The 26,308-nt window shown below is 39.1% G+C and overlaps 1 protein-coding gene across 9 annotated transcripts in view; it reads right to left on the bottom strand.

Moving 5' to 3' along the window:
• Window positions 1–3,297: 3,297 nt before the first annotated feature.
• The window catches only part of RNF144A (ring finger protein 144A), a 62,321-nt gene continuing 39,310 nt past the window's right edge, over window positions 3,298–26,308 (bottom strand). For 7 of the 9 annotated variants that reach the window (XM_051615158.1, XM_051615155.1, XM_051615157.1 and 4 more), the window contains 6 exons: window positions 15,233–15,337; window positions 14,967–15,027; window positions 13,719–13,926; window positions 12,043–12,190; window positions 10,687–10,776; window positions 3,298–7,967 (listed from right to left, as the gene is read on the bottom strand). In XM_051615158.1, coding sequence (XP_051471118.1) covers window positions 7,836–7,967; window positions 10,687–10,776; window positions 12,043–12,190; window positions 13,719–13,926; window positions 14,967–15,027; window positions 15,233–15,337 — 744 coding nt within the window. In that variant the 3' untranslated portion in view covers window positions 3,298–7,835. Of the gene's footprint in view, window positions 7,968–10,686; window positions 10,777–12,042; window positions 12,191–13,718; window positions 13,927–14,966; window positions 15,028–15,232; window positions 15,338–25,167; window positions 25,434–26,308 lie in introns of all 9 variants that reach the window. The other 2 variants (XM_051615163.1, XM_051615162.1) reach the window with 2 other exon arrangements.

The raw sequence follows: 26,308 nt of genomic DNA, 5'->3' as shown, positions 1-26,308 counted from the left end.
ATGGCCTTTAAGGATATTATTATATTTTGATATAAAAAGATAAGGTTTTCCTTCCCCTACCAACACACTGAGTGCTCCTTGTATTCAGGAGTTTTTACAATTCATAGTGTTTCACATGTGCTTGTTGAATGCTCAGAAACATAAAGCCTTATAAATTCCTCCTACTGGGGTTATTTTTAGTTGTTTTATTGGCAAATCCCACCCAATGCAGCCTCCCAGCTGAGACCAGTTGCTTGAAGCAAGACACTAGAAACGTCACAGTTGCCTCTGTGGGGCTGCTGCCCACCTGTATTCAGAAATTATCTATGAGCAGAGACAATCATGACCATTTCAATGGAGTGCTACATGGTGCTGTGAGCTGCAGTAAAGGGGCAAGCAGGCAGCTCTCAGCCGCTTTGCTTGCACTGGATAGCAGCTAAAACTCTGCAAGCTTAATATTCAAGTTGGAGTAAGGAAAGTCGTACTCCATCCAGCCAAAATAAAGTGTTACAACCATATTGATCTGTGCTGACAGGCTGCACATTTGAAGTTGCCATCAAAAACTTTAAAGACTTTAAGTACTGAGTGTCCTGAAGGGTCATTAAGGTATCCTGTGATTTAAAGCAGATGTTACTGGAACCTCAGGTATTTCTGTTTCCTTTGCCTCCCAGGCACAGCCTCTTGCCAGACCTTGTGGCTCGGAAGTTTTCTCATGCACAATAAAAGCCATCAAAGGGAGATGATTGCACCCTAGAAAACACGCAAGTTCTAGTTGTAAGGAGATGCCAGTAATTGCCTGCAGAGCCTGCAATGCAGCACATCCTAAGATCACAAATGCTGATGAGGGTGGTGGCACTAAGCACCAAAGTTACATTTCTATTTGTCAGCACATAGGTAGAGGTGACAGAGGGAAAGGTGCTCTTTCTCAGTGCCCCTCCTTTCTGCTGCTCTCGATCTCTCTGCTTTATGTTTCATACTGTAGGAAGCAGTGAGATGGCCCCTTCAGACTGAGATGGCCCTTGTAAACTTGATACTTCCAAGGGATATTCTTCAACATGTAAAGCTGCTCTGCACCTAGAAACCATACCCTGTTGCTGAGAAGCCAGGAAGAGTTGCAAGCAGCACTGGAAGGCTGGAGGCACCGTGCACTGCAAAGGTCCTCAGTCTGTAACCACCTGATCAGTGCTGCAGGCTGGGGAAATCTGCTGAACAAAATGCAGTGATACAGCGGAAGCAAAGTGTTAACAACAGTCTGGTAAGCAACACTGGGCTATCCAAATTCTCTAATTGCACCATTGCATAAGATAATTGCGATGTCCTGAAAAACATGCTCCAAACACATCCCTAACAGACTGTAATTGGCATGAACCAGAATTTTCCCAGGAGTCTCTGGAAGTTTGGCAGGGAGATGGTGGCAGCCAGGAGAGCACATGTATTTTACTTAAAAGTTAGAGTTTTTGTTAGCATTGGTATGACCCTGAAACATACCTCTAGGCCACAAAACTTACAATAAACTAACTTTCCACTTTCCTTACTTTAAATGTACTTGGGGGGCAGGGCGAAGGAAGATACATTAACATCAGAACATATATAAATAGAGGGAGGTAAACGCAGGACTCACAGCAACCCCTCATTGCAGCCTGCCTCCCCTACCAAACATGTTGACTGTTAGACGGATGGTTAGTGTTATTGTTTGGACAGTTGCATTGTTTCTGCTGAACATCTGTATTGAGGAACACAGATACGACAGCAGGCGTGGGTAGGAAGGGAGAAGAGAATAATTTGGCTCAGTTACAACATCCGTCAATTATAAAATATAGAGAAGATGCAATGTTATTAACCAGTACTTAAACTGTTTTAACTGACTTTCAGTGTTCCCCTTTCTTCTCTCAGTGTGATTAACCAGTGCTCTCTGAACAAGACATCTTGAAAAACCTCTGGTTTGCACCACTCATTTCACATTTGCAGACTGGAGTATCTCTATACTTATATCAGTTTTCTGAAAATTCAAATACCTAGACTTCCTCACTTTCAGAAAAGGTTTACATGCTCTCAGAGAACAGGAGAAATAACATATGTTAATATCTAGAGACTAGAACAGCCCCAGCAGAGTATGCACGCCGATCATAACATCGTTATTTTTAACTGTGATATCATTAAAATTAGCTCTGTGGAAGTTTTGAAACACAGACTTTAAAAACTTGGATAGAAATCTTGTTAATATGGATTTCTCAGAGCAAGCCAGTCCTTCTTGCTTGCAAAGGCGTTCAGAGGCTGCACCCTGCTGGCTCACAGGCTCACAAGCATCACTCACTGAGAGGCCTTGTAATCCCCTTCCTATGTGCTTTTTTTCTATTACATCAGGAAAAGCTTATCCATATTCCAGCTCAGGTATCCCTCACTCGCCCTATACCCATCACAGAAGTTACATGAAACTTCAACAAAATGAGTTCCCTTATTTTCAAAGTCAACAGCTCAACTAGTTTTATATATCCTGCACTTGTCAGTGCACTGCTAACAAGCAAGTATCCACAGCACAAAATCTCCTATGAGACACATCCTAGATGATTTCCATTACAAAAAACAAACAAACAACAAACCAACAAAAAAACACCACCACCATAAACCACCACACTGCTTCAAGGTAGGCAGTGGCAATCTCTACCACTACCCCCATATATCTGTGTGCCCATAATTCATTGTCTACAGTCACATCTCTATTAGTGCCATAACTGTCACAATGTGAGAACTAGCACAATGTTTTTGTGCTGTGGGAATAAATTATCTCAACTGTTCAGTTCTCACAGGACAGTTACTGGCATGATTTTGACCTGAACACTCCCAACCAGTGCCAAGGTATGGTTCAGGAGTTATTCTGGTGCTGGCACCACTATTAACAGAACATATTACTATGGATGTGGGTCACCTCTGGTGACTGAATGATCCTGGCCACCTCCACCAGACATAAATCTGCAAGAATATACACACGTCTCAAAGTGATCCTTGGAGCAGCACATCCACCCAGCTAGAGCACACACCGATGACTGCAACAGCAGCTGGACCAAAGCCCCAGCTGTGGGTCAAATTAGCTCTAGAGATGCCCAGATTTCACTCTTTCGGCTGAGAGGGGAGATGATGAGTCAGAAACTCCAATTAAACCCAGAAGTGAGGCAGGACGTCTCCAAAGCCACAGCCTGTGCTTGCTCTGAAGGATGGTGAGGCAGATAAGCATAGGGAGTCCTAGCATAACAAAACCACTTATCTTTAGTGAATGTATAGCTGACTGAATAGTCACTAAGAAGAATCACAGGAGGCACATTCATTTAAAATATCTATTGAAATTACAAATTAAACTCTTCAATATGATTCAAAGTACAAAACACAACATTAAAAGGCATTCAACAGCTCTTTTATACATCACAGTGTTAGTGGCACAAAATGTACTTACACCAACAGAACTATTTTTACACTGGCCAAATACATTATTTATACATATGCATGACTTCTTCATGCTTATCCCTATACAAGTTTAAAATACATCCATGATGAAATGATCAAGAAAGGTTCAGTCATGTACCATGTACCTGTACCTAATATTCCTGGAATTCTTGAGATACAAATCAAAGCAATAATGAAGACCACAGGGCTCTAAACACAAACAGCATGCCTTACTATAAGTGCATTAGCAATTAAGCACCGATGCAGGCTTTTTTGATGTCTTTATTATCATGGTCATAAACCACCATATTCTACCAGTTTTGCTCAGGATTTTAGATTATGGATGTGAAATGTACAAACTCTGGTTTTAAAAAAAACAAACTTGCACAAAGCTTTATGCATGCTGCACTTCACTGGGAGAGAGTGGTCTATATTTATTCCTCTAAAGTAAAAGACCTACAGATGAAATTCACGAACTTAACTTTTGTTTTCCTTTCTGTAACAATTTTAAATAATCTTTTTCTGATCTATGAATATTTTATGCTGTCAGCTCCATAGACAAGAGAGCTTTTCACAATTTTGATTGTGTTTCCTACATGTGAGGAGATCAGCTGTAAAATGTGAGTTGATCCAGTCAGCACTTATTAGGGATTTTGCCTAATTCATAAGCCAGAGTATTTGAGGAAAGATCATACTGCTTGGTGCATGGGGGGAAAGCATCTCAAACTCTTGGCATTATAAAGTCAGTAACAGGAGGCTTCAGGATGAATGCCAACACGAATAGAAATGACATATTAACATAAAAGTACAGTAAAAATGTATAGATAATCTTTCATCACAGAATCTTGAACAGCCTCAAAATCAATAAGTTTGCTCTCACAGCCTTCCTGTGAGGTAGGTAAACATTGGTCCATCCATTTCAAAGATGGTTAAATTAAGATAAGAGGAGATAAGTGACTTGTCTAATGTCATGTGTGGAAAAACCAACACGACTGCCATTGAAGTCAGAGCAGGCTGTGGTCCTGATCTCTCTCAGGACTGACTTCAGCTCAGCTAATGAATGGCAAGTTTAGGGGGACTGCAAAGCCTCTGGAATTTGGACTCCACACTCAGTCCCATGCTCACTAGAAAGGACACCACTTCACCCCAGCAAAACATGCAAATGATGTACTGTTACAAACTCCATTAAAATCAGCTTTTAAGACAATGCAAAAAGCCTAAATAATGGCATAACCATAAAAATGCAACAGAACTCATGCAGTTAATCTTATTTTGCTAGTGAAAATCTAAAAAGCCAAAGCTGTTATAATAGAATTCCACCTAAAAAGCAGCAGAGTCATTCATTTTTCCATATTAAATGTCACACCATCAACATAAGCTGTAACATAAAAATGCCCCAAACTCAACACACCACTGTGAAATGTTTCTACTTTGGAAACAAAACAGCATTAAAAAAAAAATTAAAAAAAATTAAAATCCCCAAGAAGAATATAGATGGAATGACATTGAGCAAATCTGAAAGGATTAGGTATATGGTAAGTATATGTAGGCATGTAATATATCCCAACAGCCAGGATGTGAAAGAAGAGATATGTCAGAAAAATCTCCAGTAGCAATTCAAGTATGTTGTGATTACAGAGATTCACTGACAGAAGTACAGTTTTCTGACTATATATGTTAGCTGTATCAATTATAAACTATCATTTTAAAATGTCTGTATGTGTAAAGGCCCTCTTTTTCTATCCTTTTTCTTTTAAATCTGGAAATTCATTAACTTTGACATTGACTATTAACAGTATGATGGAAACCTCAGGTTTTGCTTCAGTGCCACACAAAGGCAGTCCCTAAGAAAGGCACAGAGAAAATAAATCTCACACCAGGGCACGCTGGTACAGTTAACAGGCTGCTGCACCTCTGCTGTTTAACTATCATCCCAGCAGTAGAATCAGTCATTAGAGCCACTGCCACATATAGTAAAATCCCTTAATGCTCCCAATTAGATAATTAACAATCCATGAAATCTTTACCTTCTGTTGTCCAGCTGAGGGGTTTTTTGTTTGTTTGTTTGGGTTTTGTTTTCCTCCAGTTAAATAGAATTACAGGGCCAAGGATGAAAGGCCACAGTTCAAGCTTACCTGCAGGAAGGTGTCCTTCACAGAAGGGTTTCCACTGCTTCTGCACACTGAAGCTATAAGCCCAGGACAAGGCAGGTGCTTGGCTCAGGGCACTGCTGGGGACATGGACTGAGCTGCTGCCAGGGCCAGAGATAACCACTTCACTGCCCCCTGAACCCAGCAGTGCTTCAGATGTCCCTCGATGGCCGGCAATCAGCGATCAAATGCACCACCCAGACTTCCCTTCAGGTATTTTAGAACAACTAAGCAATTTTTAATAACAAAGATAGCTAAAACACTAAAAGTACTGAGATAACAAAAGCAGGTATTGCAAGTAAAGATCTAAACTGTGCATTGCCATAAACAATCTGAAGCTATCAAAAGTTCAGACTTGCTGATAACCAGCTATCCTTCTTCATATTTTAATGGCTGAACTCATTAAAATAAGTAAGCAAATTGCAAATAATCTCCAGCTACCAGAGCTAAAATCTGTGGTTTGATACAGTTTGAATTTGGATAACATTAAACTTGGAACAAGGGGAGGAGGAGAAATTCAAGAATAGCTTTATAAAAAGACAGTGGCCCCTTTCAAAATTGTACCCCAGACTTTTTATTTAACGGATGGACAGTATAAAATGAAAGATATTTAAGAAATTAGTAATCTCCTTATGCTTGAGCAATGAAAACATTCCCAGCCTGCGACAGCAGCAAGAAGCAGTTGCATTTAAGGGTCTTAATACATTTTAGGGGCAAAAATATCCTGGCTTGAACATATTCATCCATCTCAGTACATTAATAATGCACAGAAATAAATGATGATGAAAAAAACACTGTCAAACTTCAGTCCATACGCCATTCAAAACAATGTTTTCCTTCAGCACTACACACAGACATACCCATTTTTTCAGATGCTTCATATTTCATGGCAAGAAGTTATTAATCAAATTCCTGTAGGCTTTAAAATCAGACCAAAATGGTTTTCAACAAAATACTTCTAATGAGAAACTAGTTGATTAACAGTATCTTGACTAGCATGCTTTATTACCCTAGAAACACTGTACTGTGAATTCCACAAAATTATCAAATCAAAAGAGTATTCAAATGAAAACTTGTTTTGTCAGAGCATTGTTATTAACATCACACACCACACATCATATCATATTAACTCTGAAAATGGGCTAAGTAGTTTAAATGTAAAGTACAACTTCCACAAATATCCCAGGCATTGTTATTACTAAGTGCAGGGATAATCCTAATGTATTTTTATACTTAAAAGGAAAGACTGATAACCCAAGAGTCTGCTGAATAGTAAAATTAGTCCTGTATTTTTTAGTAATTGCCCTAAAGACAGAACCAAGCTATCTTGAAATTCCAAAATATTTCAATAGCCCAGCTATTTACATATTTGGTTTAAATAGGATTTTATATATATATGTGTATATATATATAAAAAGATTAAGATACCTGGATTAGAAGTTACATAGCCCTGTAAGTATAGCAGAACCCTAAACAACAGCATAAAATAACAATTCAGAAAAAACACTAGTGGTCCAGTGGTAATCAACCATCAATGCTTTTTTAAAAGAACCTTGATTAGAGAGTGGGTTTGTGTCACCAATCAACCTTACAGCTTCATCAACTCATTTTTTAAAATGTAGCTTTCAATCAAACAAATTTCTTATAAGACTTCAAAAAATTCCGGGAAGGCAACAGGACCAACTCTGTCCTTCTAATCCTCCCCAAATTTCAAGAAAGGCATAGGATGGCCTATATGCACCTTACTGATTTTATTATACTTGGAAAAATAGGTACTAAAAAGGACATTGTGATGGCTTTAACAAAAGCATGGCAAAAATCACACTAAGTTGACTATCTGATTTAAATCATAGGCAACTTAAATATATACAGGAATAAGACACCAAATTTTGAAGTAAACGGATATGCAGAAAGTTTATATTTGTATGCTTTTTAGATTGTTTTGCTGATGTCATTCAGCACAGTTCCCAGTCCACCAGCAGGGCAGCAGAAACTTTTTGCATCATTTTTAGCCGTATCATCTCTTCATTTCAGATAGCTACCTGGGTCCATGGTCTCCCTTTAGCACCAAACTTGCCTTCCATTAACTTCCTTGTCTGTTCTCAATTGATCTATGCAACAGTAGAAACAACAGTTCCTGGAACCAAGACTGTATGTCAATGAAAAGCAGAATGGGGCAAGTAAGGCTACAGCAATGTAAGTGCAAGAGGAAAACATCAACAGCAACAATAAAATCAAAACACGTGTGATGAGTCCAGTCTTCTCAGGTTAGGTAGGTAGAGGGTCATCATCTCCTTTATTACATTTGCACTTGCAGCACAGAACAAATGGTGTAGCAAGTAGAAGGAAAGGGGAGGCCACCAAAAGTAGAAGACCAAATCCTGCAAAAATTCCTACCACCTGCAAAAGAAGGGAATACCATTGCATTATGGATGACACTTTGTCTATAGATTCTGCTGCTACTAGTGCATCATCAGTGTCCTTCAAAAGCACCTCAGCAAATGCTCTTGACCTTAGTAGAAGCAGCACTTCCCTTGAAGTGGGTGCTACAGTCAGTGCCTGTGATCAGTAAACCTAAGTGAATCAGAAAGTGAATGTTCGTGCTTCATTACTCCAGTCAGAATCATGCCACACGACACAGTCACATCACACAAACTGATGCAGATGGTTATTTGCCTTTCTGAGTTTTGCTGTATCTCAAATAACTAATGAAAGGACTAGCTACTTTTTTCTTCATCAAGTCTAAATATTAAACATCAAGATCAAGACTACAAGAGAGTTAGAGACTCCCACTTTCAGGTGCTCCCCTTTTTGTGGGAGAAATCACCAAAATGAAACAAACAAGGTTTTGGTATTATTAATGGATAAACCGGGAAGATTCCTACAAACTTCTCACCAGCAGAAATGGGATTGGGAATCTCAGCCACAGATTACAAACACCGTGGACTATAGAAAGACTTCGCATGTGCCAAATGGCTTTTTACAATCAGACCTGAGCTCATCCCATTGCTTCAAGGGACGTGACCTAACCCTATCTAAAAGCATTTTTTTCATTTACATTTATTGATCACCCTCTTAGCAGCAGGAGCAGAGGACCACAGAGCTACCCATCCTGTTAGCATGCCAAACTCCATTAGTTTCTACAGATTTCAAATTTGGAAAATTATTTTTTTAAAATGATGTTGAGGTCCATTGCCTAAGGAAGTTTCCTATTTGCCATAGGCAACTGTAAGAATAATGCTGCAACAATATGTCTGCGAATTATTTGAGAAAATAATTTAGATTAATTCACATAGGAGAGTGTCTGCGAATAATTGTGAATAATGGAGGCAGGAGTGTAATGCTTCATCTGCCAACAAAACCTCACAACAGAAGGCAAAATGAAGCCAGGGCTAGATATGCTGCTTCAATTACCTGGCAATATTTAATTAGCCATGATATAGACGAGATTATTTAGTAGTACTTTCGTCGGCCACAGGCAGTTTCTCGTTCTGATTACTACGTATTTCTTTAGGCAGTTCCCTCTCCAGGGATGTCAGAGGGGCCGAGGGGAGGGCTGGTCGCAGGAGATGGCGCTGTGGGACCGTCACTGCCCGCCCCCTCCGCCAAACGCATTCAGTCCTGGCTCCTGGCTGTCCAGGGATAAAGAGCTTGCCTGCCCTCACACTTATTTCTTGCCAAGAGCAATTTCTTTTCTAGCGTCAGAGTTGTGCACGTTTCATGTCTCCTTTTTTAAGGAGGTGCTGACACACTGAGGCAACTTCCCTTTGCTAATCTTTGCACTTCTTTACTACAGACATAAACCAAAGCTAAATTCTCATCTCCTTTAAAAACAGTGAGCTGCAACTATTGCCATGCTGCTCTTTGGAGACAGCCTGCCCTTGCCTAGCTCTCTGCAGCCCAGGTGCACTTGCCAGCCAGAGCCAAGCTCTGAAAGTCAGAAATTCAGTGGATGGAATTGACTCCTGGTAATATTTATGAGATACCTATTCCATCTTCCTTTCAGCCTCAATATGCCATCAAAGAATTTATCAAGGTTAATTTTGCTTGTTGTGGGTCTTTTTTTCTGTGTTTATTTTGGTGCTTTTTGAGGTGGTTTTTTTTTGTTCTTTCAAACAAAACTGCCTGCTGAGTATTACTTTACCAATTTTCTACTTGGTTCTGTTGCTTCTAAAGAAGTTACTGCCCTACTCAGCATCAAGCCATTTCCTCTGGTCTAAAGATATTATGGGCATATAAAAAAAACCTTCTGCATCCACATACTTCCTAAATTACCATTGGCTTAACCAAGCAAAACTCGGGGGTGTATGTAGAGGGAGAGGGGTGCGATCCTTCTTTTATTTCAGTTTAGCTGTTTGTCCAGGCTTGGGGTTTATGCTCAAATGGAAAGAAAAGTTATTTTCTTGAAGTACAGATTATCTCAAGCTAAGGTAGCTTTTTACTGGCACACAGTTAATTTAAGAAGAGACGACTCAGATACCCAGATGTCCCTGTATCTCTAGAGTGACTGTAAAGGCAGTAGGTTGGACCAAGTAATGCACCGGCATTTATATCCTATGCATCAAAGTGGTGCAGAGAGGTCTTTCATTATGAGCATTCATGCTGGGTCCAGTAAGACTGGATCTAGACTACAAGAGGTATTGCCACATTCTTTTTAATTGTCAGTTTGAATCTGTGTTTGAAACTACCAATAAGCTCACTGGGTTACCTTCTGTCCAACCTATATGAATGAGTCAACTGCAAGAGTCCACAGCAAGATACTGAGCATACTCAGACAAATGCCTTTCCAGTTCTAGAGCTGGACCTGAAGATCCCTTGCAGGATCAGCTTCCCATTTAATAATATGGATAGTGGCAACCTAGTTCATCTTCCAGGTTTATTGAGAGTATATCTGGATTGGCATTTATCTGGCTTTGCAAACATATCCCTTCTAGCTCTCAGTGTCCCCTCTGGGACAGCTAAGTGTTCCTCTCCAATCTACACCTTTCTTTAAAACTGCTTTGAAAGTCAGCCACCATTTGGCCCAGAAATTTACCTCAAGTTTCTTAAAATGAGTAAAGCAAAGGAAGGCACTATGACAGTAGTAGACCTGTATAGAGCTTTTAAAAATGAGCTTTACCTGTGTTCTGTGCCAGATAACAGATGCCCTGGAGTGTCCCAACTTATTTCGACAAGGTCCTTTGTCATAATGTATAAGAAGAAAATCATCCTGCAAAATATTAAATGGTAGGCAATAAAGAGAAGTATAAACTGTTCTTCAAGTTATAAAACACTAATTTCTGAGAATTGTACAGGAAGATAGAAGCGAAGTAAAGTGGATGCAGCCAGGTCCAATCTTTCCAAAGTGCTTTGTTTACACTTAAACATCTTCAGAAACAGGTTTGTTTAGCACGTCTTGTGTATGTATAACAAATTCTTCTGCCAAAGGCTCTCAAGCTGGATATTTAAATGCTGACCACTGCAAGTATTTTACACACATACAGAAAGAGCAAATGAAAATGAATACTTGTACTGCAGACTTCCCAATCTTGGTTCCTTTTGGTAGTTGAAGAATTAAAGGACAATACTGATTTTTGAGAAACTATGTGCCTCTCTGTTCTGCCACCCTTTTACAAATCAGCCAAGATAGCAGGCTTAGTACCAAGGGAACACTGCTTTTTAACCAAGCACGTGAGAAGCCTGTGACTTAAGGACGGTTAGTAAAGCATTCAAATGGGACAACCACGGGATTTGTATAGTTAGATTAGCTTTCAGGAACCTAAACATTTCCTTTTCTATTGTTAACCATGCTATAATATGAAATAAATTACATGGAAACAGATGTTGCACATCGTACATACTCTGATCCTTGGGCAGATAACAGGTTGTTTTTAAAAAAAACCAAACATATGACAGCAGCAGCTTATAGACTAATTCCTGGTGTTAGGAGAACATTGTATTCTTTTTCAGATGTCAGATCTATTTCTTGTCCCACAGAACACAATGAACAGTAAACAAATCTGACTGCTAGTCTCCTGCATGATGACACACCAAATATAGAGTTTGCCCACTAAACTTCCACAGACTAAGAACACTGCCATGCTCATCCTGTAACCCCTTCAAGAAAGGAAATATTGAAAAATCAGTACTAAATAAAGTATTATTTAAAAAAAAAAAAAGCAGCAACAGCAGTGCCCCTCCCCCATGTCAGTTGCCATATGAAGTTGAAAACCAGAATATTTTTAGGTTTGTTTGTGGTTTTTTTTCATAATAATTATTTACTGACTCACATAGGCAAAATGCTAAGATCACAGAGGTCAGACAAATAAAACAGAACATACAAATCCTATCAAATTAACAGCATCAGCTCTGGTGAGCTGCGGTCCACCAAGTTGGGCAGAAGCTAGTGAGCTACTTTTTAATTAGGGAGACAGCTGGATCGCAAAGCAATGAGCTTCTAAGCTTCTGAGAACCAGACTGCATGGCATATACTCACATCAAGAGATTCCAGACAGTACCAGCAAAAGGCATGTTTGCAGTTCTTACACATCATTTGGGCACAGCCTTCATCTCGTTCAATGTAAACTTTACATTTTGGACAGCGTTTGATTGGAGCATCATCTTCTTCCATTTTAAAAACTGAACTGTGGGAGAGAGTGAGGAATTAGTAAGATGTACGGCCGTATCAGTTTAGAGAAGTACCTTTAAGAACTGTGCTAAGAAGCTAAGCCTCCTTTTTAATTTAAAGATATTCAACTGAGTTTTGTTATTCAGGTATTTTGGCTATGCTCTATTTTTCAAACATATGTCTAGAAAAAAAATGTTTAATGACTACAGTGCCTATGTCAGAGTCAGGACACTTTACCACATATTATACCAACTGTTTTTGTTATTTAGTTATACTACTTGATATTGAAGTTTTCTCCTGGAATATATCAGATGAGCAGCAGCTAGGTCACACTTAAATGCTTTGCATGTCTAGATAATTTTCCTTTTTTCTCCCTTCTTTCTCAGAAAAGAGGAAGCAGCCCCTTGATAGCACAATAAGCCCAGTCCACATTCTTTCGGACCTGCTTGGCTCTGTCCATCTTGAGGATATAGGAATTGCCCTCCCAATCAGGACCCATGAGGTTTTTAGGGCATGCCATTCTTACAGAATTAATATATTTTTCTCTAACATTGTCCTAACAAGTTAATGAATTAGAATCAGCATCACCTCTTCTTGGCTTGCAGGACTGTACAAAATCAATGGATGTCCCCTCATATAGTGAGCACAACACAGAGGAATGTGGAAACACTGGAAGAACATTTCTTTCCCTTGAGTAGCTTTCTATCATATGCAGGCAAACCAACAACTAAAATGTACCTTAAAAAAAATGACACCCTGCAGCCACTGCCAGTGGGAGATACAAGACCGACTGCTGGGGAATGAACAGTTTGCTGGAAAACAGGACTGACCCTTGACTGATCTGCCTAACAGCAGGACACATGCTTGTTAGTCACACTAGGGGCAATCATATGACAGAAAAATGCTTTGAATCCATAAAATATATATGAAACTCCAAACATATGGTAGCACAAACAGCTACTGGTATGTTATGCTCAGAATAATGAAACAACAAATCATCAACAGAGTAGAAAATGAAACATGAAATAAAAACTAAAAGCAGCCATAACATTGAGGAAAAAAGATACAGTATTTTACCTTTCCTATCCACTGGCTGCTCTATGGCCCCAGAAACAGCTTGAAACAGAACTTAGGATCTTTGGCCAAACATGCAGCAGCTAGGATGATTGTGAGAGTATCCTGAAATCACTGGCTGACGATGATGTTACCATATTTCATGCTGCCCACAATAGTAGCAGCAATGACAATCTCTGAAGGGAAGTTCATGAACTGCCTGGATATAATATTTTTCCCACTGGGCAAAAAGAGTGGCTGACAGAGGCTCAAGTAGTTTCATTGTACTTTGCTGGGATTAGCGGCAAGGAGTGAGGCTGCCAAGAGCTATCCAGCTTTGGAATAAGACATTAAAATAACAGGAATGACTATGTGAATGAAACAGCTTTAAAACAAAATATCAGGAAAATGCCTCTTTACTATTCATTCTCCCATTTGTTTCAAGATTGAGTGTTTTGTTTATAAATACTTGATCTTTTACAATACTTTACCTTGTTTCTCCTGGAAGAAAAGATATTGGCATGTTCTCTTGACAGCCTTGACCTGGATGCCAATTAGATTTGCAAGCAGAGCAGAACTCAATGTCACAGGCTTTACACTGGACCAGCTGGGGGTCCTGTGGGCTTGGTTCCTGGAGCTGGCAAACTGCCTGGCAAGTAGAAGATGGACACCAAGTCCGACACGGATCCAAAAGCACTTCTGTAAAGGGGCATAAAAGAACAAAATTCAAAGGCGGTTACAAGACCAGCCTTCCATAGCAATGTATTTAGCTGAGGTTGGCTGGCAGGGCATTTGAAGATGCATTTTCAAAGGAATCCTTTTAATTCATGCTTTACCCACTTAGACAGAAATCTGGCCAGCTTTGCAAACAAGCACCAAACCAAACTGAGTTTTCTGAGTTTGAATTAATTGCCCACTTTCATTCACAGAAACAAAGTTGTTCTGAGAATGAGATGTATTTTTCTTCAGTTATACTTGGGAGTTAAACAGAACATATACTATGCAGGTATAACCCATCAGAAAGTGTACAGTGCGTTGTCCGGTAAGACTCTGTATCAAGTTGGTCTCTGTCCTAATGTAACTACATGATTAAAAATAGTGTATTACTGTTATACAGTTTAATCCCTTTCTCTGAGGGGATGCCTTACTGGTAAGGCATTTTATGTTTCAAAGCCCACTGAAGTCAATCAAAACTCACCAATAACTTCAGTAGTTACTAGGTTGGATCCTACCCTCAGCAAAACCTTACTGGAAATTCTCTATGGCAACACAGTTCCACATCCCCATAGGCACTCAGTCATCTTATATGCTCATAAAAATTAACAAGGTTCAGATTATCTGAACTAGTAATTCTGCACCACATGCCATCACAAGAGATAATGGTGGCTCCACAAAAGAGGTCAGTCTGCCTCTCCAGCCCCTAGAATACTGGTAGTCAGTTCAAAGAGAAAAACTCGAAGTAGAATTCATTCCCTCCCTTAGTTATAGGGCGACACAATACACAGCAATTTTCTTAATTTATTCCCAGCATGTTGCAGTTCTGGGAATCACACAGGCAAGAACAGAAACAATGTTTTCTATTTCTCAAGTTGTTGGGTTTTTTTGTTTGAGATGACCAAACAATTAATACATTATGCTATACTGAACGAATATGTGCAGAGCCAGATTCTGATTTATGGGATCAGTCTGCAGTGATACCATTCCCACAGCCTTTCAAGGAGTACAGTTACATGTGTTACCTCTTTCAAACTGTAGCTTCTTATACCTTTGCATGATTTCTGATGCAACCATGCACTCAATCTATTGAAGGAAGGAAAAGAAAAATTTCCCATTAGCAACAGCAATTATCTGAGGCATTTTCAACAAATAGAGACAAAATATTTGACCTTTACAGAATTATTAAAAATGTATTTTGGCAACAATGACAGCTGTAACATACAGAGCAAGACATTTAAACAGTCAAAAAAGAAAAAAAAACAACAAACTATATGTAATAAAAGCATACCTCATTTTCTTGCAGATGACCTCGCTTTGGGCAGGCAGCATCAGGGCAGCTGATTGCTGTTTCTAGACCTTCTTTGATCAAAAGTTCCACATACTGTTTTAGGCACTGTAAGAGAGCAAAAGACTGACATAACTATCCCACCAAGGATATACTACCCAGTTTTTTTAACAACTTTCCTCTGAAAATCTAAAGAACTCGAACGTCTTTGAAAAAACAGATACTACTGTACCCTTTTACAACCATGGGCCATGTTCACAACTTTTGCCATGGTTATACCTCTAAATATAGAACAGCAACTTCATTTCCTCATCAAGTAACTCTTCCTCAGTTTAAGATATGCAGCAAATTAAAAAATAGCAATAATGGGGAAAAGGACAATCAAACAGGGAGCTAGGAGGGGAGAAAAAAATAATAGACCATGAAGATAAAATTAGATTAACCACACTCCAAAAATCTTTTATGTGACTGGAAACCACAACACAGCTTAGTAAGCAATAACTACCCATAGACAGACAACTGTCAAGCATACCAGAGAGCAGAGTGGTGTATTTTGCTTTCTATTTCTAGAAAATAACTATCTGAACTTTATGGTTACTTCCTTTTCCATAAGAAGAAAAAATGTGACATCTAGGACTCCCAGAAGAACTAGTTTCCATGGGGACAGAATAATAAATATTGGTAATACTAGTACTTCTCTCCCCTAGCAACCACAGGATTTTGCCCAAGTCATAACTAAAAATGTACAGTCATGCACAGCCCAGCTACCAACAAAACAGAGAAGAAAGGTGGGTATTTTAGACTAAGGGAAAATGAAGACCAGACCTTCCTGAAGAGCAACCACCCCCCTTTACCTCCACATTTCCCACATCAAGATGAGAGGGACTGCATAGGTGCTTGCTAGGGAGGCAAGGGGAGTGATGGAGGGGGAGATGTCCTTCTCCCTGCAGATACTGTGCAACTTCTATCAGCCTGACACTCCACAGAAAGACCAAACGAGGGTCTGCCTTCCAGCAGATGGGTCACCCTTGGGTGTTCTCACCCTGTTCATAAGTTCAGCTGGCAGTGGCAAACTGGAGACACTTACAGAAAGCAGGTCTATAACCCTCTGTTACCAGATATACAAGCAGAGAGTAAGGCTAGACAAGCAGCTGGGTCAAATAAAGTTATGAAACAAGCTCAGCATACAGCTGGGTGGAAGGTGAGAGGAATTTAGTTCTGCAGCAAGCTGTCAAAACTGGGATTTCAAGTACCATTTCCAGACAGAACCTGCAAAAGGTACAAAGCTGCTGACTCAACATCAGCCTGCAAAGGCAAAGGGCTGCATTGACCTTGCCAAGTCCTGTGTGCCTAACTGCAGCTCAGAGCATAACACTGCTTCTTCCTTCCAACCATGCCACCACACAGGCCCATCAACAAGGACATTTCCAGCCTAACTCTGTGTGTGGCTTGTAGCTACTAAGGTCTAGACTTTGAGTCCACTCCTTCAGCCTCTTGATACATCTGTTCTGCTCCTTTCTGAGACCTTATCACCTATACTAACATTTTCTTTCAGATTTTATTTTTCTCAGCTTGATTGCAGCAAAAACATCACTTTCGGCCCCCAGAATTTCAGCTGCTCTGGTACACAGCTTTTCTGGTGGCAACATATCATCACCTTTATAACACAACAAATAATTTCTGTCAGAGTCCCCTTCCCTGCATCTCCTACTCAGAGACAACTGATCTATTTTTTTTTTTTAAGAGAAAAACAGAGACTGGACAATTGGTCTATAGTTTCCTCTTTATCAGTAGGGATTTAATGAAGACAGTTGTTTACTTAGTAGGTGTTTAACTTGCAGGTTTCTAAGCCTTTGCTTAGAGCTCTGCTGGGTGGGTGGTGAAGCAGTTCAAAAGTAGCACTAGTAGCAACTACAGCAGTCTGAGCTCTGCAAGAAACATGTCCTAGGCTGCATGTCTTGGCAAACTGCAATTTCAGCTGTAGTGATGTAAGTTTTGTCATAATGACACTGCTGGTTCTTCCCTTTCCCCTCCATTTGCAGACACCAAGTGTGGATTAAAATGAAAATGCATACATTTTTAATGCAAGCACTTAGCACTTATAGGAAGTACTTTTCAGGCTGGATTAGCTTTGCCATCATTAATCATTAATGCAGTTAATTCTCTTCCTCAACCTGTTTGGGACCATTGCCAAAGCCTATTTGTTTCCCTTTCCTCACATCTTCCAAGGAATGCCACAGTTCATTCCTGCCATCACCCGTGCCCAAGGCCTTCCCCTGATGTGGCACCTACCTCCTCAAAACCAGCACAGCCAAAGTGTGCTTCTTACGCTACACCTGCTGGGAACACAGATGCTGTCTCGAGGCCATGAAATATCACTGTAAATTAGGCAGAGGATAAAACAATCTGTTCACTCAAGACCTCTTCACTCCAGGGATTTCTTGGGTGGAAAAGAAATAACCTAAAGTGGTTGCAAGAGAATTTGAAGCACAGGATAGCTGTGGCTTCTCTTGAGAATGGACACAAGATATGCCACTTGTGTCAGAAAATTTTAAACTGGTTACAGTACTAGAAATGTAGCAGCATGCAAACAAAATACAGTAGGACTAGGCACTCAGTTATATACTATGAAAAATTCATTACAAGATTACTACAAAAAGATGACAAATAAATTGTTGCTCATTTTCTATGCAGCTTGTAGTTGATCCCATGCTGGAAAAAAATATTCTCATAGCCTTTCCATTAAGGCAATAAAGTGCTGTATAGGATGAACAAAAAAACGTAAGAATGTATTTCACCCAAAACAACTATCAAAATTAACTGTTATTACATATTTTTTCTCAGAGAAAACAGGAACTGAAATTAGGTACCTAAGGGTTGAGGTTGAAATAAGTCACAAGATACCCTTCTTGTTGTACATTTTCTTTATGAAACCAATATGCTTGAGGATCATCTGTAATCTTCCTTTACTGGATGTGTGTCAATTGTTTTCATTTGAAGCAACACTTTTGCTAAATTCCACTTGTTTCTTTCTTTAAAAAAAAACACCTAATTGAATTTCAGTAATTGAATAACTAAAATTATATTTAAAGCAGTCAGACTTGGAGATACTCTAAATCTATCCCAAACTGATGGTGGTTATTCTGTACATTTCTGCTATGTATATAGTCTGACACGATGAAGCCAGGGTTAGATGTTGCATACTGAATTAAGTAGGTCATAAGAGGAAACATCTCCTTTGCATTCAGTTTTGTACTTAATCTGGACAATTTAACCCGGAATAATGAAAACCTGTCCCTGCTGCAATAAGAGAGGAGCAAGTGTGTAAACCTTTAGTCATGAATCAGCTACAGTACCAAATTATAAATATGCTCCTACTCCTTTTCCAATCCAGAACTAAACCTTGTCACTTTGTAACAATTTTTAGGCAAGTTACTTTATGCTGCAGTTGCAACAAGAGACAGGTAATTGTAGTTGCTTAGATTCCTGTCCAGCATGAATACTTTTAGCATACAAAATTACTCAGGGGAGGAAAATAATTATTACATGGTGGCACTCTAGAATACTACTAAGGTTGCTTGGGTTCCTTAACTATACAGATCTTAACATTCATTTTACAACTTCATATTCTTTTAAGTTAAGATTGTAATATACTACCATATATGAATGTTAGACAGGGAACCTCATGAAAACTGCAGTAAGTTTTGTAAATTCCAATAGGCAAAGGAAATCAAAGCACTGTGCAACATATGCATTATATGCACACTATATATAGACTGTTAACTATATATAAAATCATTTATATAAACTATATATAAAACTTTACAAGTTCATAAAAACTGCAGGGCAAGATAACCCAACTGCTACTAAAACCAGTCAAAAGAGACCAACCAGTTGGCTCCCCAGAGCATCACTTCTTTCTCCCTGTGTATACGTGCTTCTTGTGCATTCCTGCCCTGTCCTCTTTCTGCACATCACTGCTGTCCTTTCTGGTGTATGCATGACTTTTTTCTTTCACCTGGTAATCCAAGAATACTACCATCTTTTACTGTCCCCATGACAAAGGGCAGGAGCACACCCACTCTGAGGACTTCTGGCAGATCCATTTTCTCACAAGGATCAACTGAGAGCCCAACTCAGTAGCAGCTTTCCTATCAGCTGCCTATGTAAATTAGGAAAGGGGTTTTTTTTTGCCCAGAAGTGACTTCTCTTTTGAAGCTGCCAAGCATAACCTAATATTCAAAACTCTGCAAGATAAGTTGTACTTATAACCTTTGTACATGAAGGACTGGTCATGCAGACAGCTATACTCAGTGACCACTGATGTGATGTTGTTTTGGAGCTGCACATTATTTTGTGTAACAGTATGTAGACCAAAATACCTTGTGAAAATCAAAATGGTTATTTTTTTGCCTGCTTTCCAAACCATAACACAATTTTACTCTGCTGTATTTAACTAACAAACCTACACAGGCCATAGTAAAATCTCAACATAAAGAATGTAATGCCTGGCTTTTAATTTTCTTTTAGGAGACTCTGAGAAACAATTCTATTTCTAATGATGATGCTTTGACTTCTCCTGACACCCCAAAACAACTAAAAACCATCATAACTCATAAAAAATCCCCTAATTTCCATTGCTTCTGTGTGGGGAAATATATATCTGCCACATACCTGGACAGAAAAAAATTATCATTCGGTGCCTAAGATAATTTTACAATACAAAATGCACACAATTACAAATACTTGGAGATTTTTAGTGAACGTCTTTGTTTTTCTTTTAAATAGCAGAATATCTTTTAGAAAAGTTACAACCCATTGACTTTTAAGAACAAGTTATTGCTACTATCACAGGAGACAAGGAATGGCTTTTCAAGATGTCACCTTTTATTTGAGAGGTAGGCAGCCTAAAAGATTATCCTGTATTATTTTCTTAAGAGCTGCTAGATGGATTTTTTCAAAATGCAGACTTCTGGCTACACTAATGCTGCAGATGCAAATGCCTAGTCATATGGAAAAATTTATAAATAAGTCAGTGGATTTGGAAGGAAGGGCCAAAAAAGCCTAACAGGATTGAAGAGCTAAGCATATCATCACTGCATAATTTGATTTATTTTGTAAAATTTCAAATGTATTTTAGTGCTGGCACTAGGCCACAGCCATCCCAAAATGAAATGTTCACTACACACAAAATCATCATATGCTGGTATTGGTAAAGCATTTAAAAAAAACACCCAAACACCTATTAATAAAATTAAAAGGGAAGAAAAGAAGACATAGAAGGAAAGAAATCTAGAGTTTACCAAGTTCTAAAAAAGAAACAGAATGAAAATTTTTTACAACACATTCAGTAAAGGTGAATATTAAAGGCAGATAAAGGCATTTGCTACTATGCAGAAATATTAATCAGGGAAACAACCCTTCACCTTGGGCAGACAATCACTAAGAGTTCTGTACTGTGCTTCAAGCACACAAGGCAAGGCTGATGTACCTTTTTAACATGGGATATTTTTAATTTTTTTTTTAAACCAAAAAATCTGATTTTAAAATTATTGGGTCTAAGTGTCAATGCAAAGAGGGGAAATGGAAAATAATACTGGGAATAAAACTCAAACTGAAAAAGGAAATGTTTCCAAGTAAAATGATTATTAACATGTATACTAAATTGCTGAACTCACAAATTGTGTATCATCTGCAAACCAGGATTAGACATACTTCTGAAAATATGCATATACATAAGCACATATATTCATATAAACTTGCATTCAACCACATGAAGAGTCAAGAAATGCTGGTTGGTATTTTACAATCCATAATATAAATGATATCAGCCTGGATGAACACAGCGACACCTTTCAGCCTTAAATTTCAAGAAATTATATGAAATTATATTGAGTCAGATGCACTTATTTAACAGTGATTTGCAGCTACAAACCTACAGTTTGTTCTATGGGTAGGTTTTGTGATAAAAAGATGCTAAAACAAAGCTCAAAATTCACATGATGAGGCTACACAGATGAACAAAACTACTTCAACAACTACTTTCGATAGTACTTTGTACTATTTTTATGTTCTGGAGACCAGGCATTTTTGCTAAAAATGAATAGTGAGAAGGTGATAGCTTTTCTTGCCAGAAGACAGCATAACACCAAGGTTATTCTGCTCTGTGCTAATTCCACTAAGCCAATTCTGCAGTCTGGTGAATAGGTATTTAACCTGGTAGACATATCAGCCATAAGTCTTTCAGGTAATGATGTAATGCTCAGTTTTAGCTTCAGATTAGACTAGTAAACAGTGATGCAGTGTGCAATACTCACAGGGGCAGGGAGGGAGAGTGTGCATGTGACTGTATGTCTCTCACTACAAACAAATTGGAGACATTAATTTGGGTGTCCACATCTCCAGTGGAGGCTAATATTATTGGAACAACAGCCCCCACCCCTTTTGTCCAAACAGTAACTTCACTCTGGACTATAAAGCTTTTCCCTGAAGAAGACATCTTGTTGAAAGACTTTCAATTTAGACAAAGCTGAACAATCCCAAGTGGAAAAATTTCCCTAAACCAAGCAGCCTAGAGCTGGGATATTTCATGAAGAGGAGGGAAGAATGACTAAGGTCTGAGGCTGAGTCTCCCCTATTCCTGTAGAGTAGGGCTACCTGTAGCTGTGTATTATTGTAATGTACTACATTTTTTTACTATTTCAGAGGATACTTCTAAAAGCAACAGGAATGCTCATCTGGAAGGAAAAAAAAAAAAAAAAAAAAAAAGCAGCACTTTTAATCTTTGTACTTCATAGAAAAAAACCACTACTTTCTTCCAAAAAAAGAAGGTAGGTTTCTTGGGGAGCTTTTAAGTTTGTTTTGTTTTTTTTCAAACTTACTACATTTCTGTAAAGCAGTAGTTATAATCCTGCTCAAATCTATTCTTATTTAATCACAGGCTCAGCTTTGAAATACTCTTGCACTGTTGTGTCAGTGTGTGCAATTCTCAATAAGGCTTTTTAGTATCACCCTAATCCTACACATGGTTAACTAGTGACTCACTGGAAAATACCTATACATGCTATAGTTTATATGAGGTGGCTCAGCACCCTGTTAAGCTGAGACTTAAAACTTTCCAATGTGAGGGGATCCACCATGTCACCTGTTCCAATGCTTGATTGTCCTCATGGTGAAATAATTTACCTTGTGTCCAATTGGAATCTCCTCAGGAGCAACTTGTGCCCATGACCCCTTGTGCTTTCCATGTGACTCCTTGTAACAGGGAGTCTCCATCTTCTTGGTAGTCTCCCTATAAGTACTGAAACACTGTAATAAGGTTTATTGTCTCAAGGCTGAACAAACCTTTCTCAGCCTCTCCAGTCCTTTGATCAAACTTCTGGCCCTTCTCTGGACCCTCTCCAGCCTTTCTGTAGAGAGGGGACCAAAACTGAACACAATACTCCAGGTGTGGTCTGACAAGTGCCAAATAGAGCACTGTTCTGCAGCTCTGCTAGAGACTGTACTGTCAGACTAAATCCAGTCACATCACCTTGCCTGTGGATGAGGGGCCAAATGGTGTTTTGGCTGGGGAAGATAAAAACCCATGTGCTTCCATATGTGAGCATCTCTTCCTGAGCTGTAAAAATTGGTCTTGTTCAAAAGTCTGTGCTCTCATCAGCTGGTGGAATCCCAAAATGGGAAATGGCCAGCAGCCTGCAAACACCACTGTCGTTAGTGCAAAGACAGCTGTTGATTTAGCCTGAGGATTTTGGCTCTACCCTCTGCCCAAGTACTTTGACATAGCACCCAAATATCACAGAAGTCCCTGGTACACAGCTGATGCAAACAACTCACAGCTAAGATATTTACATTGGGGATGAGGTGCATCAGCCCACTGCTTGAGCACAGCCTCCAGCTCCTCTGCATTGAAGTAATTGGTGCCTGTTTGAGTACAGGGAATTGTCAGCATTGAGCCATCAGTCAACAAATGACAGTGAGGTAAGAAGAAATGTATGTATGATCAAGGAGGCAGTTACTTTCAGTAAGAGCTATCTCTGGAAGAGGAGCCCTACTAACTTATTAGGCTATGGCAACTACCCTTTGAGACACAGCAATCAATAGCTGTGGGAATCACCAACAGGATCAAGCAACAGAAACTAAATGAGCCTGAACAACAAGTGCTTGTTTGCAAGTGAACATCTTAGAGGAAGGGAAGACAAAGAGGACATAAAGCTGCCTTCCCTTTGAAATTGTGGGTTGGTTGTTGTGAGGGTTTTTTGGAAGTTCATATATACTTTATGTATCAGTGTGTACTGTAAAGTATATAGAAGATAAACACATTTTCTTCAGAGAAATATTTCACATCAGTAGGTAGTCAGCAGAAAATGGCAAAATTGTGATAATAGCTTGTGGTTCCTGTATATCTTAATCTTCGAATAGATATTTCAAATGGATGTACATGTAAGCATTTGTTTCATGTTGAATTGTTACCCCTCCATTATCTTGCATAAGATAATGTAAAAATTCTTTTGTTTTGTGTAGAACACAGTAAATTTCACAAAAAGAAATGTATTTTCGAATGCCAACATATGCAGGATGAAACTCAAACATTCAGGAGGCAAAAAAACAACAACAACAAAAAAATCAGTCTTCTCTTATATGGTTGTTTGAGAAAGGTTTATTCTATTTCAGAAAAGAATGAGTATTTCTGAGTGGGAGCAAAACACACCTGCAAACAAAGGACTTTTCACTTTCACAATGAAAATGCTATGCAAACAAAAATGAACTAGCTTTCCCAATATCCAGATGAAGACAGATAATGTTAATCTCATTTAGTAACATCACGCAGGAGAGGGGAGAGCTGAAGGCTCTGGATCTAGTTTTCACTCAGGGATCTGCAGTTCCTAACCTGTAAACCCCTGTAAACAGATGAGTTTATTATTTAAGCAGGTACTTTTGCCATCAGAGCACCTCCAAGACAAGTTATAACCCAGAAAGCCATGCAAATTGCTATGCAAATACAGTGACCTCTAACCAAAAAGCCTTTCTGACACATCATGTGTCAAGATTATTATCAGTTCTCTGCTAAGGTTTAGGGGAAGTGAGCAAAAGCAGCAAGCTCTAACTCTGCCAGCAGCTGGTGGGAAACAGGAAAACATTACAGCTGCTAAGAAGTACCCAGAGCTCTGTAAAACCTCATAAGCCATTACATTTCCCCCTCCCTTCTGTTTCAAAGCAAACAGGGCATCTCTTCTTGGTAGAGCTGGGGGACAGTCAGGTGCTGTGCTGCTGAGGCAGGTTTCCTTTAGCAAGCAGGGACAAACCATGGCAGATAAAGAAAGCAGTGAGCCCACCTGCTCCCATCCATGCTTCTCTTGGTATCTGCCTCACCCCAGGGGAAGCAGAAGCTGATCCTGCCTCAATTGGCATGAGCGAGAACAGTATGTAAATCATGTTTTTTCCTGTCTTTCAACTCAGAGGCCAGCAAAGCTTATTGTGGTTCCAATCAAACATAACAAGAAAAAAAGTCTTCTGCCAGTTATAGGCAGGCTAATGACATTTGCCTTGCTTATCATAGTGGGCCATTCTCCACACATAGGATCCTACCTTCTTTTCAGATCTTCAGCATATGAAGATGCTCAGTTAGGGGCATGACCAGAATTAAGTAGACATATATGAACAGCCATGATTAGGCAAATGCAATAAACCTGATTAAAGAGGGCTAGTGATAGCAGAAGAGTCTATCACTATCCCACTTATGCTACTGGATACAGAATACACTTATATATAGACTTCTATCACAGTTCTACCAAACTCAGACATCTAAAGATCCAGGGAATATCAACTAGTTGTCTTAGGGGCTTAAGGTAGAGCCTATGCATAAGAATCAAAGTGCAAGTGATAGGTATCAAGTTGGCATAGCAGTATTCATTTCAAACACCACAATGCTGATTTACCTGTCCATAGCTGGCCAACAAGAAATCAAATGAACAGCAGAAGGCAGGTTTTAACATTAGCTTTGTTATTTTCTTTTTGAGTGTAGGACACGTCATATGTGAATAGCACTCTTTCCTTCCATTGGTAACAAGGTGGATTGCAGATGAGTAATTATAATAATTCTTCCCATGAAAGACAAGTTATCTCTTGGGCTTCATATTTCTTCTAGATATTTGCTTGTCTGGACTGATGGACTTTCATGCAAGAGTACCAACTGGAATAAAAACTGTTGTAACTTTAATACATACACAATTGGTAACATATTAAGGGAACAACCTATCCTTTAAGACACACGATAATTTAATCATAGATAAAATTGTTAGAATTTTAGGCAGGAACTGGAATTACCCTGTTCCTATCTCCCCTCATTCCAAAAAAAAGCAAAGGCTAAGTAGTAACTCAAAACTTCTGATGAAGTAACTAACACAAAACAGAATTAAACAAAAAGTGATGCTCTGTTGGCTTTACTGTCCCTTTCCTTTCCTAAGGAGACAAGGGTCATGAGGAAAACATTCTGAAGACAATATGCAAACTCAATTACTTCTCCTGAGGCAAGCAATTGCTCAGTGACTATCTTGAAATTTAAGGCTACTAGCTATCTACTATGTGCTATTGAGTAAGAGTGATTTAGTATTAAGAGAGATGTAATTATTTTGGTCCAAAATTTGAGAAGTACACTTAAGTTTGGTCCTGTGGCTGACATTATTCCAGAAGGAATGAGGTATTAGCTTGCTCTTTGACAATACTCAGAAAAAGAGCCAAACAAAAAACCAACAGCAGATAGCTTGTTTTCCTTTCTACTCTCTCGACTTTTGTTCCTCTGGTACCTTGAGCAATCCAACAATGGATACATTCCTAATAAATGAGATGTACAAAACTTGAGAGCTTACAGCATTATGTGCACATTAATGATCATAATGATAAAAACCATAATGGAGTATTATACTAATAGCTTACAACTGGCAAAATAATATTCTGGGAAATTGCAGCATCTCTGCCTTAGCAGCAGGGGAGTGGCTGTCTGCTGTATTCGATCCATGCATAGCTCTGCCAGAGAGCAAAAGGAAACAGTGTCCCCATTCTATCTTTCTGAATAGCAAT

This window comes from Apus apus, chromosome 3 (genome assembly GCF_020740795.1).
Source record: "Apus apus isolate bApuApu2 chromosome 3, bApuApu2.pri.cur, whole genome shotgun sequence".
In the NCBI taxonomy this organism is placed as follows: Eukaryota; Metazoa; Chordata; class Aves; order Apodiformes; family Apodidae; genus Apus; species Apus apus.
The sequence above is the reverse complement of the archived record's forward strand: the minus strand, read 5'-3'. Positions and strand labels throughout refer to the sequence as shown.